At 45.7% G+C, this 23830-nt stretch overlaps 1 protein-coding gene across 2 annotated transcripts in view; it reads left to right on the forward strand.

Annotated features, from left to right (window-relative positions):
• Positions 1–23830, forward strand: part of IKBKB (inhibitor of nuclear factor kappa B kinase subunit beta) — a 419227-nt gene that overhangs the window by 67906 nt on the left and 327491 nt on the right. For both annotated transcript variants that reach the window (XM_069214097.1, XM_069214096.1), the window contains exon 4: positions 18836–18953. In XM_069214097.1, the coding sequence (XP_069070198.1) occupies positions 18836–18953 (118 nt within the window). The remainder of the gene's footprint in view (positions 1–18835; positions 18954–23830) is intronic.

Below are 23830 nucleotides of genomic sequence, written 5' to 3' on the forward strand. Positions count from 1 at the left end.
AAATAGGTGACTTCACCCTTTTTCTCAACAATTGTGTGGGGTCCACTCCATTTATCTTGGAGTGCTCTTGGGGCCACAGGCTCCAAGACCCACACTTTCTGCCCTGGTTTGTACTGAACCAAAACAGCCTTCTGATCATGCCATTGCTTCTGGAGCTCTTGGCTGGCCTGAAGGTTTTTGCTGGCCTTTTTCATGTACTCAGCCATCCTTGATCTGAGGCCAAGTACATAATCCACAATATCCTGCTTATGAGCTTTTAAAGGTTGTTCCCAACCCTCCTTTACAAGTGTGAGTGGACCCCTAACAGGGTGTCCAAAAAGAAGTTCAAAGGGGCTGAAGCCCACTCCTTTCTGGGGTACCTCCCTGTAGGCAAAAAGGAGGCATGGTAATAGGATATCCCATCTCCTGCGGAGTTTTTCAGGGAGACCCATAATCATGCCTTTGAGAGTTTTATTAAATCTCTCCACCAGTCCATTTGTTTGTGGATGATAGGGTGTTGTGAACTTGTAAGTTACACCACACTCCTTCCACATGGCCTTTAAGTATGCAGACATGAAATTGCTTCCCCTGTCTGATACTACTTCCTTTGGGAAGCCCACCCTAGAAAATATTCCTAGGAGGGCTTTTGCCACTGCAGGTGCTGTAGTGGTCCTTAAAGGAATTGCTTCAGGGTATCTTGTGGCATGGTCCACTACCACCAAGATAAACCTATTGCCTGAAGCAGTAGGAGGGTCAAGGGGGCCGACTATGTCAACCCTTACCCTCTCAAAGGGAACCCCAACCACAGGCAGTGGAATAAGGGGTGCCTTTGGGGTGCCACCTGTCTTGCCACTGGCTTGACAGGTTTCACAGGACTTACAAAATTCCTTTGTGTCCTCAGACATCCTAGGCCAATGAAACAAGGGGACAAGTCTGTCCCAAGTTTTCATTTGTCCCAGGTGTCCAGCTAGGGGAATGTCGTGGGCTAGAGTTAGGAGGAACTTTCTGTACTCCTGAGGAATCACTAATCTCCTGGCAGCGCCAGGTTTAGGATCCCTATGCTCAGTGTACAAGAGGTTGTCCTCCCAGTAAACTCTGTGAGAGTCACTGACATCCCCATTAGCCTGTTTGACAGCTTGCTGTCTTAGACCCTCTAATGTGGGACAGGTTTGCTGTGCCACACTCAGCTCCTCCCTGGCAGGCCCCCCTTCACCCAAAAGCTCAGCAGTGTCTGCTTCAAGCTCCTCTGGTGTAGGTTCTGCACAGGGAGGGAATTCTTCTTCCTCAGAAGTTGAATCCACTGTAGAGGGAGAGATAGTAGGAAGTGGTTTGCTTCTACTAGCCCTAGCTTTAGGGAGCACTTGGTCCATTGTTCCAGGATCCAAGCTTCCCTGTCCTTTTTGCTTTTTGGCCTGAGCCCTTGTCAAAGCAAAAATATGCCCTGGGATGCCCAGCATTGCTGCATGGGCCTCCATCTCCACATCTGACCAAGCTGATGTCTCCAAATCATTCCCTAATAGACAGTCTACAGGTAAATCTGAAGCTACCACAACTTTCTTTGGACCAGTAACCCCCCCCCAGTTGAGATTTACAACAGCCATGGGGTGGCTAAGTGTGTTGTTGTGAGCATCGGTTACTTGGTACTGGTGACCAAGTAGGTGTTGTTCAGGGTGGACCAGTTTCTCTATGACCATAGTTACACTGGCTCCAGTGTCCCTGTAGGCCTGAACCTCAACACCATTTATTAGGGGTAGCTGCTTGTACTTATCCATATTAAGGGGACAAGCAACTAAGGTGGCTAAATCAATAGCCCCCTCAGAGACTAATATAGCCTCTATGGTCTCCCTAACAAGACCAACCCCAACTAAGTTACCAATAGTGAGCCCAGCTACTCCCTTGGATTGGCTATTAGTAGGTTTGCTCCCACCACCACTGCTATTAGTAGGGACACTAGGTGTAGCAGTAGGGGCTGTAGTGGTAGGAGGCTTGGTGCTTTTCTTTGGACAACTGGGATCTGTTGTCCAGTGGCCTTTTATTTTACATAAATAGCACCATGGTTTCTTTTCCTTGTTTTGATTAGAAGAGGATTTGGGCCCACCACCCCCACCAGAGTGTTTTTGTGGGCCTGATGAAGACTCCTTTTTAGATTTGTCCCCACCCTTGTCAGAAGACTTACCATCCTTCTTCTTGTTGCCTACTTTGTCACCCCCTGTATGAACTTTTCTGTTCACCCTTGTTCTGACCCATTTGTCTGCCTTCTTTCCCAATTCTTGGGGAGAGGTCAGATCAGAGTCCACCAAGTACTGGTGCAACAAATCAGACACACAATTATTAAGAATATGCTCTCTCAGGATCAAGTTATACAGGCTGTCATAATCAGTAACTTTACTGCCATGTAACCACCCCTCCAAGGCCTTCACTGAATGGTCAATGAAATCAACCCAGTCTTGTGAAGACTCCTTTTTGGTCTCTCTGAACTTTATCCTGTATTGTTCAGTGGTTAAGCCATAACCATCCAGGAGTGCATTCTTAAGAACTTTGTAATCATTAGCTTCATTTTATTTTACAGTAAGGAGCCTATCCCTACCTTTTCCACTAAATGATAGCCATAGGATAGCAGCCCACTGCCTTTGAGGGACATCCTGTACAGCACAGGCCCTCTCAAGTGCAGCAAACCACTTGTTAATGTCATCCCCCTCCTTATAAGGGGGATCTATCTTGTGCAGATTCCTGGAATCATGCTCTTTTGCAGGATGACTATGGGGAATACTGCTGCTGCCACCATGGGTTTCTAAACCCAGTTCCTGTCTCTCCTTCTCTACTTCTAAAGTCTGTCTATCCAAATCCAGCTGTTGCTTCTTGAGCTTCAGTCTGGTTTGTTCCACTCTCAATCTATTGAGCTCCCTTTCTAACAATCTGTCATCAGGGTGGGTGGGAGGGACATGCCTTGAAACAGAAGTATGGTGAGAATGGACAGAAGGAGACCTGTCCCTTACAGAGGGCACCCTAACAGCTTGGCTAATAGAAACATCAGTACCACTGTGGTGTGAAGAAATGCTTTTGCTATGATGTTAGACAACACTATTTGTATGGTGTGGCTCTTCATCATTACCAACTATGCTAGACTGTCTAGTAATGGGCAGGCTAGGACGTTTCTTTCCTGAATCTTTTCCTGGGGGAGTCCCTGGATCAGATTGGGAACCATTAGCTACTTTTTCAACAGATGGGGCACTTCTTGCCTTATCTTGTTCTCTAAGCATGTTAAGTAACAATTCCAAGGAAGGATTCTTCCCTACACTCAAACCTCTCTCTATACAGAGACTCCTTGCTCCTTTCCAGGTAAGGTGGTCATATGCAAGTTTGGACAGATCAACATTTTGGCCTGTGCCAGACATTTTTAGAGAGAGTTAAAGTGATAGAAAAAGATAAAAAGTTTGTCAGAGCTTTTAGAAATACAGAGAAAAAAACGTTTTAAACTTTTTAGAACTTTTTAGAAAGTTAGAAGTACTTTTCAGCACTTAGAAAAGAGTGAAGAGAGGAAATGCAAAACTTTTTGGCTATGTGTATATACACTGACCTTGTTTTGTATATTTTTCTCTTATGAAAAGTACAATGACAAGAGTGGCAAGTAGTCTCAAAGCACTTATCCCACTGCTGCACAACCAATGTAGGAGGCTGGACTGGCTTGTAGTGAGTACCAAGGGGTACTTGCACCTTGCACCAGGCCCAGTTATCCCTTATTAGTGTATAGGGTGTCTAGCAGCTTAGGCTGATAGATAATGGTAGCTTAGCAGAGCATCTTAGGCTGAACTAGGAGACGTGTGAAGCTACTGCAGTACCACAAGTGTCACTTGCACAATATCATAAGAAAACACAATACACAGTTATACTAAAAATAAAGGTACTTTATTTTTATGACAATATGCCAAAGTATCTTAGAGTGTACCCTCAGTGAGAGGATAGGAAATATACACAAGATATATATACACAATAGCAAAAATATGCAGTATAGTCTTAGAAAACAGTGCAAACAATGTATAGTTACAATAGGATGCAATGGGGACACATAGGGATAGGGGCAACACAAACCATATACTCCAAAAGTGGAATGCGAACCACGAATGGACCCCAAACCTATGTGACCTTGTAGAGGGTCGCTGGGACTATTAGACAATAGTGAGAGTTAGAAAAATAACCCTCCCCAAGACCCTGAAAAGTGAGTGCAAAGTGCACTAAAGTTCCCCTAAGGACAAAGAAGTTGTGTTAGAGGAATAATGCAGGAAAGACACAAACCAACAATGCAACAACGATGGATTTCCAATCTAGGGTACCTGTGGAACAAGGGGACCAAGTCCAAAAGTCACAAGCAAGTCGGAGATGGGCATATGCCCAGGAAATGCCAGCTGTGGATGCAAAGAAGCTTCTACTGGACAGAAGAAGCAGAGGTTTCTGCAGGAACGAAAAGGGCTAGAGACTTCCCCTTTGGTGGACGGATCCCTCTCGCCGTAGAAAGTCGTGCAGAAGTGTTTTCCCGCCAAAAGAACGCCAACAAGCCTTGCTAGCTGCAAATCGTGCGGTTAGCGTTTTTGGATGCTGCTGCGGCCCAGGAGGGACCAGGAGGTCGCAAATTGGACCAGGAGGTAGAGGGGACGTCGAGCAAGACAAGGAGCCCTCTTAGCAGCAGGTAGCACCCGGAGAAGTGCCAGAAACAGGCACTACGAGGATGCGTGAAACGGTGCTCACCCGAAGTTACACAAAGGAGTCCCACGTCGCCGGAGACCAACTTAGAAAGTCGTGCAATACAGGTTAGAGTGCCGTGGACCCAGGCTTGGCTGTGCACAAAGGATTTCCGCCGGAAGTGCACAGGGGCCGGAGTAGCTGCAAAAGTCGCGGTTCCCAGCAATGCAGTCTAGCGAGGTGAGGCAAGGACTTACCTCCACCAAACTTGGACTGAAGAGTCACTGGACTGTGGGGGTCACTTGGACAGAGTTGCTGGATTCGAGGGACCTCGCTCGTCGTGCTGAGAGGAGACCCAAAGGACCGGTAATGCAGCTTTTTGGTGCCTGCGGTTGCAGGGGGAAGATTCCGTCGACCCACGGGAGATTTCTTCGGAGCTTCTAGTGCAGAGAGGAGGCAGACTACCCCCACAGCATGCACCACCAGGAAAACAGTCGAGAAGGCGGCAGGATCAGCGTTACAGAGTTGCAGTAGTTGTCTTTGCTACTATGTTGCAGTTTTGCAGGCTTTCAGCGCAGTCAGCAGTCGATTCCTTGGTAGAAGGTGAAGAGAGAGATGCAGAGGAACTCGGCTGAGCTCTTGCATTCGTTATCTAAAGTTTCCCCAGAGACAGAGACCCTAAATAGCCAGAAAAGAGGGTTTGGCTACCTAGGAGAGAGGATAGGCTAGCAACACCTGAAGGAGCCTATCACAAGGAGTCTCTGACGTCACCTGGTGGCACTGGCCACTCAGAGCAGTCCAGTGTGCCAGCAGCACCTCTGTTTCCAAGATGGCAGAGGTCTGGAGCACACTGGAGGAGCTCTGGACACCTCCCAGGGGAGGTGCAGGTCAGGGGAGTGGTCACTCCCCTTTCCTTTGTCCAGTTTCGCGCCAGAGCAGGGCTAAGGGGTCCCCTGAACCGGTGTAGACTGGCTTATGCAGAATTGGGCACATCTGTGCCCAAGAAAGCATTTCCAGAGGCTGGGGGAGGCTACTCCTCCCCTGCCTTCACACCATTTTCCAAAGGGAGAGGGTGTAACACCCTCTCTCAGAGGAAGTCCTTTGTTCTGCCATCCTGGGCCAGGCCTGGCTGGACCCCAGGAGGGCAGATGCCTGTCTGAGGGGTTGGCAGCAGCAGCAGCTGCAGTGAAACCCCAGGAAGGGCAGTTTGGCAGTACCAGGGTCTGTGCTACAGACCACTGGGATCATGGGATTGTGCCAACTATGCCAGGATGGCATAGAGTGGGCAATTCCATGATCATAGACATGTTACATGGCCATATTCGGAGTTACCATTGTGAAGCTACATATAGGTAGTGACCTATATGTAGTGCACGCGTGTAATGGTGTCCCCGCACTCACAAAGTTCAGGGAATTGGCTCTGAACAATGTGGGGGCACCTTGGCTAGTGCCAGGGTGCCCTCACACTAAGTAACTTTGCACCTAACCTTTACCAGGTAAAGGTTAGACATATAGGTGACTTATAAGTTACTTAAGTGCAGTGTAAAATGGCTGTGAAATAACGTGGACGTTATTTCACTCAGGCTGCAGTGGCAGGCCTGTGTAAGAATTGTCAGAGCTCCCTATGGGTGGCAAAAGAAATGCTGCAGCCCATATGGATCTCCTGGAACCCCAATACCCTGGGTACCTCAGTACCATATACTAGGGAATTATAAGGGTGTTCCAGTAAGCCAATGTAAATTGGTAAAATTGGTCACTAGCCTGTTAGTGACAATTTAGAAAGAAATGAGAGGGCATAACCACTGAGGTTCTGATTAGCAGAGCCTCAGTGAGACAGTTAGTCACTACACAGGTAACACATTCAGGCACACTTATGAGCACTGGGGCCCTGGTGAACAGGGTCCCAGTGACACATACAACTAAAACAACATATATACAGTGAAAAATGGGGGTAACATGCCAGGCAAGATGGTACTTTCCTACAGTAGGTCTCACAGGTGACCTCCTGCAATCAGAATAACCCTCTGCTGGTCCCCCAACCCACTCCAAGCAAACTACTCTCTTCTTTTATACTCCAGGTCATCTGATTCCCTCCACTCCCAATTATTCACTTTCTACAGCTGGTCATCATATAATCATATTTTAACCTCTTACCTATGTGTTTAATGCCACATTTGATTTTCCACAGTAGTCCACGACTTCCACTATTGCCGACCTTAGTTCCACCACTCTACATCACAATCTTCCTATCCAAGCTCAGACCCTCCCTGCAACTTCCAGTTCAAAACCTGTAGTCTCAGTCCAGTCATCCACTCTAGAGCCATCTAAAGGGTAGGTAAGGGGAGGTGGGGGGGGGGGGGTGTCAAACCTTGTACCCTTCAACTCTCACTTGCCCATCCTTAGAACTGCTGGCTGTGCGGTGTCAAGAGGCGCCCCCTTAATCTGGATTCCTCAGCATGCCACACACCCTTCCCTGTGTGCCCTCGCAAGCAGGGGTGTAGCTGGGGCAGGGTGGGGTTGGTGGGGGGGGGGGGGTTGATTGGGGTTTAACATCTCCCAAATAAATGTATTATCTGGTCTGTACTTCGTTACAGCTGCTTTCAGTTGCATATGGTGAGGTGTATGTTGGAGTTCACCAGGAGTTTCTAACATACAGACAAAAACACACACACTACCTCTGTTTTCAAAGTCTTCAAAGATATTGGTTATTTTACAAAATATTGTGTTGTATCTTACTTATTACCCTTATCAATCTGTGTTCCTCTCTCTTTCCACTGCCTCTCAAGCCTCCCTCATGCACCCTGCTTGCCACGTAATGTATCTTAAAATGATATGCTAACATACTTTTTGGAAAATCCAGTGCTATACTCCCTCCCCACCCCCTAAATCTTGCTGACCAAGCTGCGTCCCTTCTCAGAAGAGTAGGGCCTTCACTCTCCTCAGGACTCTGGCCAAGCGGCATGCTCAGGCTGGCTGCATACAGCACTGTATGTGATTGGAAAGGATTTAGTGCAAGTTTGCAATCTCGGTTACTCATATTAAAGGGCACAGGCAGAAAAGACAGGAAATGGCATGTAAGTGTTTTGTGCTTCCCCCACCTGACGCCCACCCCTCATCATCAGGTGCCTAACTGCATCAATGTCTGCCATTGACCTGTACAGTAGAGGGCCCATGAACCTGAATTGATGGCACATGTGGCAGATTTATGTGTGGATGGAAGGTTCTCCGTATAACCTCTCAAACCATGAATACAACTCAGGAAAAAGTATCTGAGTTTCAGAGTGGTTCACCTGATCCAGTAGTAATGCGTTGCTTAGAAATAAACACCTTAGGCCAAGTGCTTATCTTGGGTCTTTCTTTAATTGCCCCTGTTACAGAGGGTTCGTAAAAACTGTCTGCAGGGTGGAAATGTATCTAGAGAGGTATCAGAGAATGACACCATGACCATAGTGGTAATTGGGTCATGTAAACGGGTCACTCTTTCAATCAAATCTTCATCCTTCTATTTCCTTCAGCATCACTTGTACCTTGAAATGAGGTACAGCATCACTGTATTGTTTTTTCCTTTTCCTTTTGTTCTTTCCTCACGACCAACACATCTCCCTTGCCAAGAAGGCTTCCAAAGGCATCTGTCATCTCACCCTAATTGCGAGTACAGTTAGCAGCGAAGCAAGTGACTGGATCTTCTGAACTAGTGTTGACGTACAGACCCTCTAGTGTTCATGATGACACCCTGAGCAATCAGACATGCCCAAACTTACTTCCAGGTTGAGACATTGTGGCATAATCACCTTGCACGGAACCAGGCCAGTGTGGATATGGAACTAGGTCCTAGCTGTGCTCTTCTCATCCATCTGTTTTGTAACCCTAAATTGGTAACCTAGTGTGTATTAATCACTTACTGCCTCATACTTTTCTGAAGGATTGGGATTCCAAATAGTTTCCTTCATGTCTTAAAATGAATGGAAAGTTCTGTGTAGGCCAATGATGCCATACCTTTTGCCAAGAGATGTATTAGCCACCAGGCACAACCTAGTGATAGAATCATCCTTGGCCACGCTGGTTGTGACAGACGCCTTGGTCCATTTACTTTAAGGCCACCTACAAGTGGGGTACTGTATTTCTTTTACTGAATTGTATTGCATTCTGCACTCCTGTGGTACCATCAAGGAATTGTCATTCCAAAACAGCTGTGTCATTTGTATTTCAGAGCAAACAATGGGAATACAGGGTATTAAAGTAACCTTTGAAGTACCTGTTGAGATTTCCTTATTACTTATTTTGTTTGGGGAGGGTCTGATGGATATAATTCTGGGTGATGTTTCCATCTTGCTAGGTGAGCACTTTAACAAACTGGGAGTGACAGGTGTGAAAGACCTAGAAGGTATTCGCCTTGAGCATCCGGATTATTCTATGCTGCTGGTAGGAGACCTGAATACTCATAGCTGAGAACATTTGTGATTCTATGTTAAACGCAAGTAACAAGATTTGTGGTCTAGGACTCGCTGCTGTATTACGGGAAAAGAGGGGAGAAATACTTTGATGTGGGCTCAACAAAAAATATCGTTCTTTTCAATGAGAGACTTAGCGAATATATTCCAGCCAAGGCTACCTATTTCAGAGGTGATTACTGTGCCACTATTTGTTATGTTCTCGTTAGCTTGTGAGTACTTGTCTGGCAAGTGTGACTTTTGGCACTGAAAGTGACCACAATTGATTAATTTTGGACTTCTTTGGGTCCCTTGAGCAAGCATTCTACATGCCTTGTAGGTCTGGTAGTTTACAGCTGCTCTTAAGTCCAAACACTTATTTGGTTTATACTTTCCTCTCCCTGATGCGCATAGCTAGCGTATATCCAGAAGTGAGAGCCACTTGCCCCAGATGCAGGATCGAGGTAGTGGGTTTCTTTCATATGGTGTGGCAGAGACCTACAAAAATGAACCACCCTCCTAGAATGAAGGGCAGTAGTTACACTGTGTAAACAAACAATACATTTGATGCAGTTGGTAACATTTATGCCAAATATCTCTTGAGCCTTCTGAAAGACTGGCTAAAGTGGCCAATGGTTTGAACATTACATGAGCAACTAAACGGCTTAGCGCTTTTTGTGTGATATCAGCTGAATTAGTTTTAAATAGAGGAGCAATTTACTATTTAAAAAGTATTGAGAATTTAAATTTGTAATTATTAGAAGGCGGGGAAAGGGTGTGGTTTTGGTTCCTACTGACGTTTGTAATGAAAGGGGAGTGCGCTTTTGCTTTAACTATATGCTTGAACATTTGATGGAATGCTGCTCTTATTTTGTGTAAATAAACAAAGTCTAGTACTTTTAGGTTACATTTTATCATGATTGACTTGCTGAGAACGTTAATTGTATCATTCACGCACGCCGAATCACTGTTTTGGTTGAAGAGTTTATTTAGCCATTCGGAGTGCGTGTTTTTCAGTTGCTCATTTCAGTAAAGTCCAAAAACACAATAGTTGTTAAAAAGATGGTAATTGATTCCAGCATGCCTCGTTAAATTAAGGGAATTCTTTGAAGTCCTGTTAATTCCGGACAGGCTACGCAAGGGTGAGAGTGTGCGTCGTGAATGACGTCATAGGCGCTAGACGCTCACATAGGAGCACCTCATAACATTCAAGGACATCGTTCTAGAGAAGTGGGGTGTTATCGTTCGAGCACGCTTATGGCTGGTTTGACGACAGTGATCTGACACTGTGAACCATGTATCCATGGCAATGCCACTGTTTGTCTAGAAATGTGTGGCAAGTTCATTATCCCCTCCCTGACCTTGCCCATTATTAAACATTTCAATCACTCTTTGAGTAACCGGTGTAATACTCGAGCTGCCGACAGGATATGCTTGTAGGATCCTGCATACGGTAAACACGAGCGGCCGGGGTTGGTGAGGGTCCAGCGTTTGATTACATGACGACTAGAGGGATGTTAACTCTCTGTCTAGCTGGTCAAGCTAACCTTGCTATTTAATAGCGGAGTAAACAGTGAGTTTGATTCTTAAAGCATCTTTCAACTTTGGTGCTGAAAAATCATTACTTGCAAGGGCAACATTGCATTCCCTGTTCACAGAATCAGGAATGGTACATTTTTACCCCACAATTTTTCACCTCAGACATTGCAGCGGTATGCTTAAGGTCACAACAAATCTGAGCAGGGGCTGGTGTAGGCATTCCTTGGTGGGTTTCTAAAAGTTGGATAATACCCACAAACTTGAAAATGCATGGGTAATCAACAGAATCTTGCAGTGTGTTTCTCATCCTGCATACACTTAACATTCTCTTCTGGTAAGAGTAGGAGTAAATGTGTTTTTTTTCTGGGTCAAGAAGAGGACACAGCCATTATTGATAGGATGTAGCAAAAGGAATCTCTTCAGGGGGTTGAAAAAACGCGTTGAGAAACTGGTTCAAGTGCTAATGTACATTTGAGTCATCATTTTCTCTCCTAAATGCAAACATAGTACATTTCCTTATACTGTAAAGTTTACAAATGTGTGTGTGAGAAAGTAGCCTCTTTATAGCATGGTTACCCCCATTTTTGGCCTGTTTGTGAGTGTTTGTCAGTGTGGTTTTACTGTCTCACTGGGATCCTGCTCGCCAGGACCCCAGTGCTTCATACATTGTGGCCTATGTGAGTTGTCAGTATGCTTAACTGTGTCACTGAAGTTCTGCTAAACAGAGCTTATGTTCTCTGCTTACCAAATCTGTCACTATACTTTAGTGACTCCATTTTCCAATTCTAATTGGCACACTGAAACCCCTTATAAGTCCATAGTATATGGTACCTAGGTACCCAGGGCATTGGGGTTCCAGGAGATCCTTATGGGCTGTAGCATTTCTTTTGCCACCTATAAGGAGATCAGACAAACCTTTCTTCTGGACTGCCACTGCAGCCTGAGTGAAATAGTGCCCACACTATTTCACAGCCTTTTTCACTGAACTTAAGTAACTTATAAGTCACCTATATGTCTAACCTTCTTTTACTGAAGGCTAGGTGCAAAGTTACTGTGTGTGAGGGCACCCTTGACTAGCAAAGGTGCCCCCACGTCTAGGGCCAATCCCAAGGACTTCGTGAGTGCAGGGATATCATTACACGCGTGCACTACATATGTCAATACATATATGTAACTTCACAATGGGAACTCAGAAAATGGCCATGTGAGGTGTCTAAGATTGTGTAATTGTCCCCCCATTCCAAATCTGGTATTGGGGGGCAATCCCATGCACCCTGGGGACTCCACCATGGACTCCCGGCACTGCCAAACAAGCTCTCTGAGGTTTCCACTGCAGCCCCAGCTGCTGCCACCTCACAGACAGGTCTCTGCCCTCATGGGAACTGAGCAGCTTAATCCCAGGAAGGCAGAACAATGCATTTACTTTGGGAGGAGGGTGGTAAACTCTCTCACTTTGGAAATAGGTGTTGCAGGCTTTGGAGTGGTATCCTCCCAGAGCCTCTGGAAATGCTTGGAAGGGCACAGATGGTGCCCTCCTTGCATAAGCCAGTCTACACCAGTTCAGGGACCCCCAGTCCCTGCTCAGGCGCGAAACTGGACAAAGGAAAGGTGAGTGACCACTTCCCTGTCCATCACCACCCCACGGGTGGTGCCCAAAGCTCCTCCAGTGTGTCCCTGGCGTTAGCCATCTTGGATTCCAAGGTGTGGGGACACTCTGGAGGCCTCTTAGTGGCCAGTGCCAGCAGGTGAAGTCAGATACCCCTCCTGATAGGTGCATACCTGGGTAGGTAGCCAATCCCCCTCTCAGGGCTATTTATGGTCTCTCCTCTGGGTGTTTCTTTAGATTCAGCTTGCAAGACTCCTCCAGGAATCCTCTATCCTCTGCTTCAGCTTCTGACCGTCGGATCAACCACAGACTGCGCCAGAAACCGCTGTAACTGCAACAAAGTATCCAGGACAACTCCTGTAACCTGAAACTTCAGCTCCAGCCAGCATTTGCAACAGTTTCCAAGGCGTGCATGCTCTTAGGACTGCCCGTCTTCATCCTGCACCAGAAGAACCAAAGGAATCTCCTGTGGAGTGACAGTCACTTCCCTGCTTCTGCAGGCACCCTTCTGCGACGACGACCGGTACTCTGGGACTCCTTTCATGATGAGCGTGCTCCCTGGAACACAGGTAGTGGACCGACGAGACCCAGACTGTCCCAAGGTCCAGCTGTCCAAATTTGGTGGAGGTATGAGCTTGCCTCTCCGTGCTGCGACAGTACGCCTGTGCACCCCGTCTTCTCCAGCTCCTTGGGCTTCTGGGCACTCTTCCAAGAATCCTTTGTTAACAGTGTAGCCCAGGTCCTCAGCACTCCGTCCTGCGACACACAACTCACTGAGTTGTTCTCCGGCTGCTTGGGATCTTCCTTTGTAGTGCTGCAACGACCACTCTTTGCATCTTCTTTGTCCCTGTGTTCTGGGACTCCCATGGGTGCTGCCTGGTCTTCTGAAGGCTCTCTGAAGTGCTGAGAGCCCCCTCTGTCTACTCAGTCCGAGTTGAGAACCCCAGCTCCCTCTGGGGTCCAGACAGCTCCTTTTTGACGCAAACCGCGTACTTGCTTGAACCTAGGCTTGTTGGCGGAATCCAACGACGCAAACAGCCTGCATCCAACAACTCGATGTCGGACATCACCTGCACCAATCAGGAACCCGCAGCCATCTTCTGTGGTGCACTTCTGTACTGTTCTTCTTACCTGAGAATCCACTTTTGCACCATCTTGTAGGTTGGCAGGGGCTCCTGTCCTTCCTGGACTCTTGTTAGACTTATAGCCTTGGTCTCCTCTCCCCACACGTCTTCAGGTCCAGGAATCCATTGTTTGTTGCTTGCCGCATAGTTGGGGTGGAGTTACTTGCCCTAAGCAGGTGCTGGTATCACCTAGCTTACCTGTAGACTGTCTCTTAGGTAAATACCTCGAGGCCTCAGGTTGGGCTGAGGTAGAGTTTGGGACCCATGCATCCATGCTTGGTATCCATGAGAAATTGCTTCCTCTCATTTCAGGCGAAATGAAAAAGCAAAGGAGAGAAGAAAGCCTGAAATCTCAGGATCCCTTTCCACCAACAGGTAAAAAGGGTATCAAAGTATCCCTTCCCCACCCTACCACTAAGGATACCATTCCTGTGGTGGGAGAAACCTCTCCTTGGGTGGAACCTGTACCAAAAGAGCCCACAGCTAAAACAGCTGGACTCCCAGAGGTAAAATTACCTCTCTGTGGAACCACTAAACCAGATGTGCAAAATTCCACTGTTTTAGTAAATTTGGAGCAACCCTCCAGCCCTCCCAGAGAAACTCTAGTGCAGCAGCCCTGCACTACCTCTGAACACTTACTACAGCCACCCTGTTCTAATGTGGAGCTTATAGGACAGAAGCCCTGCTCCAACCCAAGAGAAGCAGCAACCCTGTCCTCTCTTTCAGCCATATGGACAAACCTTTTGCCCAGCTGTGGCTTTACTGAGATAGCATCCTTGTCTAGCATTTTCTTCCTGAGGACCGCAACTCTGTCTTGACATAGGCTCAGTGGACCAATCCCACTGCCCAACTTTAAAACTTACAAATAGAGACTCTGGGAATTTACACTTGCACTGTTTTCTAGGTAAAAATCTCCAAACAGGGTGGTTTACATCCCCACAGGGAAATAACCGTATAGTGGATGAAAAAGGGAGTAATCAGTCTATTGCAGATCTGCTCTCCACTTATCACCACTTAGACAATAAAGTCTCAACTGGCCAAAGTTAGCCTTATTGTCCTTCGTTTGGGGGAGGTGGGGGTTATGTGAGAAAGTAGCCTCTTTGTAGCATGGTTAACCCCTTTTTTGGCCTGTTTATCAGTGTTTTTTACTGTCTCACTGGGATCCTGTTAGCCCCCAGTGCTCATAGTCTGTGGCCTATGTGTGTTGTATTTATGCTTAACTTTGTCACTGAAGTTTTGCTAACCAGAACTCCAGTGCTTATGCTCTCTCTACTTACCAAATTTGTCACTATACTTTAGTGACTCCATATTCCAATTCTAATTGGTACACTGGACCCCCCTTATAAGTCCCTAGTATATGGTACCTATGTACCCAGGGCATTGGGGTTCCAGGAGATCCTTATAGGCTGCAGCATTTCTTTTTCCACCCATAAGGAGTTCAGCCAAACCTTTCTTCAGGACTGCCACTGCAGCCTGTGTGAAATAGTGCCCTCACTATTTCTCAGCCATTTTCACAACACTTAAGTAACTTATAAGTCACACTATATATGTCTAACCTTCATTTACTGAAGGCTAGGTGCAAAGTTACTGTGTGTGTGAGTGCACCCTTGCACTAGCAAAGGTGCCTCCATGTTGTCCACGGCCAATTCCCCGGACTTCGTGAGTGCGGGGATACCATTACACGTGTGCACTACATATATGTCAATACATATATGTAGCTTCACAATAGTAACTACGAATATGGCCTTGTGAGGGTGTCTAAGTTCATGGAATTGTCCCCCCCCCATTCCAAATCAGTTAGTGGGGGGGGCCAACGCAATGCACCCTGGGGGCTCCACCATGGACCACCAGTACTGCCAAACCAGCTCTGTGAGGTTTAATGTGCAGCACCAGCTGCTCCCACCTCACAGACAGGTTTCTGTACTCCTGGAAACAGAGCAGCTCAATCCCCTGAAGGCAGAACAATGCATTTCCTTTGGGAGATGATGGAAAAATCTTAAGAGTTCTCATGGAAATATTTATGTAGTCCTAAAGAGTAGAGCAGTTACTCCTGCTCGACACTGTGTACATTTCCATTTTATTCAAGGGATTTTGTCAGTTGTGTCCAAAAGATACGTTTTCCTTTCTTTTTTTTTTTTTACTGATCTTTAGGCGACAAAGCTGTTTTCCTTCTTTTTTTTTTTTTTCTTTCTTGCTCGTGATTTCAACATTAACCCCACTTAATATTTTAATGGGTATAGCTGTGGTTTAGCTGTCAGATAGTTCATGGGCTCGAGGCTCCTATTGCAAAAACCTTAGATTTAAGAGAGATTTAAAAATGTATTACTTTATTTCTGTTAATGTTTTAGTCGATTTGTGAATTTAGATAAAAGGCCCCATTTGGATCTTGGCAGACGGGTTACTCTCACAAACGTGGCGGATATTCCTCTGCCATATTATTTTTTTCCATAGGGTATAATTGAATCGTTATACGGCGGTGGGGATATCCATTACGTTTGTGACAGAGTAACCCGTTCCACCAAGATCAAATCAGGCCCATAGTCTGCCCTGCAATTGGGTGGACAGAATCTGACTGTGCTTTCCTGCATTTGTTTTCTTTGTTTCATTTTAACATTGTGAAGCCCTCAAAAACTATTTGCGGGGTAAATTGAAGTTGGTGACTTGGCATAATCCTATTGCCTTAAACGTAGTGGAGAGTAGAGAATTCTACCAAATGCTCACTCACGGCTGTAGGTACATGAGTATATAATTCATTTATATAAACACTCTCTTTGTTGCCTATCCACTCCTTAACGGGAAAGGGTAAATGCTCAGGGCAAGTAGTAATGTCCGAGATAGTTGTGTCCGCAGTACTGCCTGTTCTTTTTTTAAAACTTTACTGTGAATAAAAAAAAAACTCTCTTGCGGTCGCTTTCTCTCTCTCTCTCTCTCTCTCTCGCGTGCGCTCTCTCTCTCGCTCTCTCTCTCTCTATATATATATATATATATATATATATATATATATATATAAATATATATATATATATATATATATATATATGGTGTGCTTTGAATAAGCAAGTGGTTTGGCTTGTGAAAGTTGCAGAAAACCTATACTTCATGTCAGTGAAGCAGTATTCTAGTGAGTATTGATTTAATCAGGGCTTGAGATGTAATATTTTACTCTACCATGATCAGTCCGTTCTCGTAAAACAATAAGTGCTCTTAACATCACCTTGTACTTAAGCTGAAACATTACAGGTTAAAGCTGAAACGTTGCAGGTTGTGTGATGTACTACTTGCCATGGCTTTATTTCTCTTTTAAAACCTAATAAAAATATTCCGGAAAAAAAAATCACCTTGTACTCTCTTTGCTCTAATGGACATCTTGTTCCAGTTTTTTCCGCTGCTTGACAGTTGCTCCCCAAGAGGTATTATATAGTAGTTGCATCCCATGTACTTAGTGTTTCACAGTAGGAAAGGTGATACCAGATTCCATGGAATATAAAACACTATACAGTGCTTGAAATTGAAAAATTAAAGTGCAGGTGCCCTGTGCCAGAGTACCTGCTTGTTTCCCAGAAGTGCCGCTACTCTCCAATTAAAAGTATTACGTTTTTCTTGAGTTGTGCCCGTACTCTCCCTCACAAAATAAAAAAGTGCCGGTACTCAGTACCGGACAGTACCGCCCCATTTAAAGCACTGACTATACAACATTGGTACTCTCCCATCACTTTAACTGCGGTGTTTGCAGCTTCAGTCACGATTTCTGTCTAGGCAATCTGTCTGCCTGGGAATGGGAACACGGAGTTGCACGCTTTGATCTGCAAAGTAATCTGTACAAAAACAGTCAGTTTTGTGTGTTACTCATTTCTTAACAAAAATGCCTGTGGGCCGTATTTACTCAAAGAACGTATGTACCCGTTCTTCAGTAGATTACTTGGAGAAATCTAGTGGTCCTCCTTTAGTTAGCGCTTTGTCTATTATCACTATCACTTACATGTATTCCCGTTTACCAGTTGTTTTCTTGTGTTTAAGTATTCTTTTCGACGTTGACGCTGGAGTTTTGAGGTACATTTATTTCTCCGGCAATAATTTACACCTGCTACATCGAGGCTTTGCTGTAGCTTTACAGTTTGTTATCGAGAATACAGCAAGACGAGCAACCAAGTCAATATATTGTTGTAGCGCGCAGAAATGGTTGATTCAGTATGGCATTCCAACAAAGGTTCAGAAATCTCAGACTTGGCTTTTTATGTGAACTTTCACTGCTATGTTTCACCATCAGATAAGTAGCTTGTCAGCACAATGAACTTATTTCGGAAATATTTTTTACGTATTAGCCGAATATCTGCAAAGGAAAGCAAACAGTGTATAGGAATCGGAGCATAGCCTTGCCGAATCCCCTGTAATCGTGGAAAACTTAGTATCGCCCATAGAGTTGATGGATGTTGAAATGCCACTTTATGACGCACGCCTGGTGTAAAAAGGCTGGTATCTAGGGAGCAGCAGCATTGCAGTAAAAGGACACCGAAAGGGGAGGAGCACTGCTGGTGGCTGGAAGTCCGAGTTCTCCGTGGTGTGTTGTTGTTGGTTTTTTTTTTTTTTTAAATATAAGTGGACTGATTTGACCATCACTCCACAGGTGGAGGTGTTACAGAGAGGGGCATTGGCTCTTAAAAAAAAACAGGATTTACCAGTAAGTAATGTTGTTCTTTTTTGTTTTTTGTTGGAAGCTGTCTTTGAGATGCTTTCTGGACCAATTGTTTTTCTCAGTTGGTAACCTATGTAGACCGTAGAACTCTACTGAGTTTTTCAATTAAGAACCGAGCGTCTTAAATTGCCTATCACCCTGTTCTTTATCCTGCTTTGGCAAGGAACAATCAGTTTCTACCCTGTAAGAGTTCAAAGGCTGCTTTTCCAAGACAGTTATAACACACAAATAAATTTCTTTGACTTTCCATCCATCCTTCCAGCCATTTCTAAATATCTGAAAAGTATATATTTCACTCCATTCTGCTGTCGTATGCCTTGTGTGTTGTAATACTTGTAGAGACTTGTTAGGTATAGCATTTTGTCCCTGTATTTTCTGCTTGTGGGTGTTCAGTTCCACGTTAATTAGAAGTTATTGTGATAATGTTTATACCCTAGAGATAGATCTCAGACCTATTAGATTACCCAGGGCTCCAAATTCCCCTTCTGCCGCCTCATTCTGTGTCTTCTAGGTTTTCCTGCCACCAAACCTAGGAAGCAGACCAACCCCAGAAAGACGCAATGCTGAAATCCCCTAAGGCATTAATAGTCTTTGTAACAGGTACCTGTAATTTGACCATCTAGAATAGGTAGTAGAAGGAAAAAAATATATATCATTTTAATTGGATGCAGTGGGTGAGGAGTTAGGTTTTCTGTTAATTGTGGGCTGCATGTTGATCGTCAGGGGACAGTATGGACTCACCAGGATGTCATACAGCATCAAAACATCTCTGCTTTTTGTTTCTCAGGTTGAATCACCCAAATGTGGTGGCAGCCCGTGATGTTCCAGAAGGAATGCAGAAACTTGCCCCCAATGATCTGCCACTGCTGGCGATGGAGTACTGTGAGGGTGGAGACTTACGAAAGGTAAGAGAGAAGGAAACAACTTAAAGGAAAAGGGGCTGTAGGGTCTGGGTGGCATTCAGACCCCCCACCCAACACTAATTAAATATGCTTAGCTTGTCCCACTGCCTGCTTCTGTGTTCAACTTCAAAGGACCCATCTAGCAGTTGTAGGCGAAGAGGCCGCTCTGAATCATTTGCTCAGTGCTTTCAGCAGTTGCTGTTCTCCATGGGGACGAAAGCCCACAGTCATGGCCTCATAAGCCTTTATACATCTCACCATGCAAAGTTTTGGGGAATGTGAAAAAGAAGGGTACTTAATCGCACAAGTGTTAAATTTCGTACATCGTGAAATATTGAAAGAGACCCTTTTTGGGGTAAATACTCTACCAGTTGTCCAGTGATCTGACGTCTGAGACGCATCTGCAAGAAATGAGACAAAGGAGGGTGGCTAGTTTAGTTGAGATTTTCTTCCCAGATAGGTACTTTTTTGATGGCCTGGACAGGAATAAATTGAGGACATTGTTAACATCCCACAGAACTGAATATCTGAGATCCGAAGGGTAAGAAAGGCGACTACCTCTCAAGAGCTTGCACACCAACATGTGTTCGCCTACTGGGTGGTCTTCCACCTCTGAATTGTCGGCCGAGATTACCGACCTGAAGGTATTGGTTGGTCTATAGGCTAGGCCCTTCGAAGCCAGAGAGGCTAAGAAAATCAGGATATGGACAATCTGTCCCCCCGTGGGATCTAGATGTCCTGTATGACACCAGCCCATCCATCAAACATATGCCGATTGACAATGTTTCTTCTGCTCAAACTTTGGAGAGGAGGGAAGAAGCCTGTCTCGAAAGGCCTTGGATTTTCCAGCGGGTCCTGTAATCCTCCATGGCATGAGAGACAGGGACCCCTCCAGCACCAGGGGATGGAGATTATCATCTGGATCTCAAAGGAGATCTGGTAACGGGTAGAGGGATTGGAGAATCCCAAGAAAGTTCCAGAAGAACTGGCTTGGGATTGGAGAGTCCCAAGAAAGTTCCAAAAGAACTGGCTACCAAGCTTGAGAAGTCCATGTTGGGGTTACCAAGACTACGTTCGCCATTTGATGCCTAACCTGGGCTGAGAGGTGTATGATCATCACGAACGAGGGAAATACATTTCCCTGTTCCTGTTGCCAGTCTTGGAGAAATGCGTCTGTGGCTGCTGCCTCTGGATCTGGGCGCCAACTGAAATATTTCAGTATTTGGTGGTCCAGACTTTACGAGAAGAGTTCCACTAAAGACGGGCCCCACAGCTTGCGTAGGACTTGAAAAACTGATGGATGTATACTCCAGAGGCTCGCGTCTTTGAGATGACGAGAGTGCAAACTGGCTACCTGGTTGACTGTCCCCGAAAGATGTTCTACCGTTACGGAGACGTGATTCTGCAGGCAGTAGTCCCAAAAGTTGTAGGCTAGTTTTCCCAGGCTCTTGGGCTGAGATCCTCCAAGGTGATTTATGTAACAGATTGCCACTACATTGTCCATTTTGAGGAGGACACAAACACTGCACTCCCTGCTTGGTCCAGCAACAAACTGCGAAGGGGGCCGCAAGGAGTTTGAGGCAATTGATATGCATAGATTTTTCTTGTGCAGACCATCTTCTACCAGTGGAGAAATCCCCACACACATCTCGCTCCCCAGCCCGTGCCACTGGTGTTACCTCTATGACCAGGTCCGGGAGGGAGCTGAAGATCACTCGACCATTACAGGCCTCCATATGAATTGCCTCTCGGGTGTCCTAGGACAGCAGAGCCATTTGAGAGTATGTCAGTCCTTTCCTGAGGTAAGAGAGCCTTTAATTGTTGGCGGGCCCAAAAATAAAAGGGGCCCGGGAAGATGTCCTTGATCAAGGATTACAGGAGTCCCGCTACGCTTGCTACTTGGCATATGGAGGTGGAGGGACACATTGCTAGATGACGCAGTTTGTGCCTGATCTTGGACATCTTCTGGGAGGGATAGCTGAGAGTGGCCCGAACTGAGTCCACTACGAAACTCAAGAACACTAGTGACTGAGAGGGGGAGAGGGAAAACTTTTGTTGGTTTATAGTGAATCCGAGGGACTCCAGGAGCGATACCGTCATTTGTAGCTCCCTTGAGAGTCTTTGTAGACACTGGTCCATTAGGAGGATGACGTCCAGGTAGATAATGAGGCATACACCTCGAGCTCTGAGGAACTCTACCACAGGATGCATCACTTTGGAGAAGCACCAAGGCCCAGAAGACAGACAGAAAGGTAGGGAGGTGAAATCAAAGGTCTCCCCGACTGAAACTGGAGAAAGTGGCTGTGAGGAGGGAACACCGGGACTGTGAGGTAAGCGTGTTTGAGATCCAGGCGTGCCATCCAATCGTTAGGAAGGAGAAGATCCTGGAGCAGGTGGATGCCCTCTATCTTGAAATGTTGGTAAACCAACCCTTCGTTGAACTCCTTCACAGTGATGACTGGAGACTGGTCCTATCCCTCTTCTCTACGAAGAAGAGATTGCTTAAAAATTCCCCAGGATGTAGCGGATGTTCTCACTATTGCCCTTTTGGGCAACAAGTCCGATACCTCTGCGTCCACTATAGCCGCGGGAGAAAAGAGCAGGGGAGTCGGGGTTCCCCCTTTGTAAGGTGAGACTTAAAACTCTATATAGAACTCTCTCACAGTTTGACGGACCCAGGCATTAGATGTGAGTGCATGCCAGTTGTGGAATAAATTCCCAAGTCTACCCCTAGACACTGCTGAGGAAAGGAATGGGCTCTCACTTGAATTGTTTCCTTGGCTGAAACCTCCACATCACCCTCCTCTCGCACCATAGTGGCGAGGGTACCCCTGAATGGGGGGAAGGTTTCTGAACTTTGAGGAGACCTAGTACAGCCTTGTTCTCATCCTTTGGTGGAGGCTGGGTGGTGAGCGCAGCTGGCCGAGCACCCCCTATCTCGGCTAGTCCTGGTGAAAATCCGAGGTGTAAAGATGTGCTTCATGGAAGCCTGTGCCTCCTTGAGGGAGTTGAAGGTCTGGACGAATTTACCCTGTTTCTGTATTAATGGTTCCCCAATAACCCCCCTTGAACAATGGGGCCTCCCTCCCAGGTGGCCAGGACTCCCAACTTAGGGTACTTTTTTTTTTTTTTTTGAGGAGCTATGGGCGCTTCTCTGAGATGGTGCAGTTTGCGTTACCAAGGAGGATGATGGCCCATTGGGCCCAACCTGAGAGGACCTTTCTCAGGAGGCAGCAACATTTAAAAGGTGATTTGTGGGGAAGGCCTGTGTGTCACTGGCTAAATTGTTTGTATGCTTGTCCTGTGAGAGTCGGGAAGGGGTCCAGCAGGGATCAGACTGTGTCTCTGCAACAGTTTCTTTAAGTGTGCATCCAAACCCAGTGAAACAGGGTCTGGTGTCTTGGGGCTCCTGATTACCACCTGTGGGATTTGCAGACTTATACACTTATAATGACTTTTGGCAAAAGTCTTGGTTCAGTACTAGCACTTATAATAAGAGCTAGTGTATGGTGTACATTTTGGGCAGCTGCTTAAGTGCCAAACGTCTCAAGAAATTTATTGTTTCTTCTTTTTACTGTTGTTGAACAAGATAGCGTATGGTGCAGTATTCACTTCCACGTCTTTAATTTAATATTTTAACCACAAACAAGTTAAGGTAACATTATAGAAAAAAGATGAGAAGCCGATAAAAAAGGACAGATTGTTTTGTTTGCAGAGTGACAAACCACAGACGCAAAACTTAAATCAGAATGAGAATGATCTGTAACTGTCACCTCCTGCAAAAAGTTATTTTATCGATATGTGGATGCCGCTGGTTGCATTTAGGGCGCAACTGGGAGAGATGGACACTTACTGAAGCTTAGAAAGTATGAAGTACTCTGCTGTTATGTACAACCTATTCAATTTGCCAAATTACTTATATGATGATTTCCTATAGCGTGGGCATGATCTGTCGCATAGGAGCAACGTACAAACGGAAACCTTGAAAAGCTTGAGAAATAGCTATTAAAACTACGTTTACAAAAGTTCACACCCGGAAAGCCAAAAATTCAAAAGGAACAAAGTGTTTAATTGTTTGCGAGTGTGTGACTGTATTTTGTATAGCAAACTGTATAAACCAAGTCTTCTTAGGGCAATGTTGACTTTTGGACCACTTCTGCAAGCAAGAATGGGGGATAACACAAATGAAATACAGATGAGGCTTAAGAAACTAGAGGAGAAATTGATTTGAAAGCTTGAAAGAGACCATATCACACCATTTCACCTTTGACAGATAATCTTCAGCTTCATTTTGATAGAAAGCTTCTCCTGAGACATCAAATAGAACTCCACCACAGACCAATAAGAGCACAGTGACTGATGAACCATTGGCTAACTAGTTGGGGCTTCCCTCTCGCACATCAGGATCATGCAAGCTTCCCTATGAGGTAGGAGCTGCAAGTACTGTAGAAAAGTAGCCACTTTCTAGATTGGTTACCCCCACTTTTGGCCTGTTTGTCAGTGTGTTTCACTGTGTTTACTGGGATCCTGCTCCCCAGAACCCCAGTGATTATGCTCTCTCCTTTAAACTTGGTTGATGGAACTGCTTTTCATCCAACAGTTGGCACACTGGTGCCCCATTATAAGTCCCTAGTATATGGTACCTAGGTACCCAGGGCATTGGGGTTGTAAGGGATCCCTATGGGCTGCAACATATATTTTCCACCCATAGGCAGCCGAAGCAAAGGGTTCTGCAGGACTGCCATTGCAGCCTGCGTGAAAAGGTGCAAGCACCCTTTGACTGCTACTTTTCACTGCACTAGGTCACTTATAAGTCACCCCTATTCCAGGCCTTATAGCTCAAAGGGCAGGGTGCAAAGTACCTCTGTGTGAGGGCACCC

This window comes from Pleurodeles waltl, chromosome 11 (assembly GCF_031143425.1).
Source record: "Pleurodeles waltl isolate 20211129_DDA chromosome 11, aPleWal1.hap1.20221129, whole genome shotgun sequence".
Classification (NCBI taxonomy): Eukaryota; Metazoa; Chordata; class Amphibia; order Caudata; family Salamandridae; genus Pleurodeles; species Pleurodeles waltl.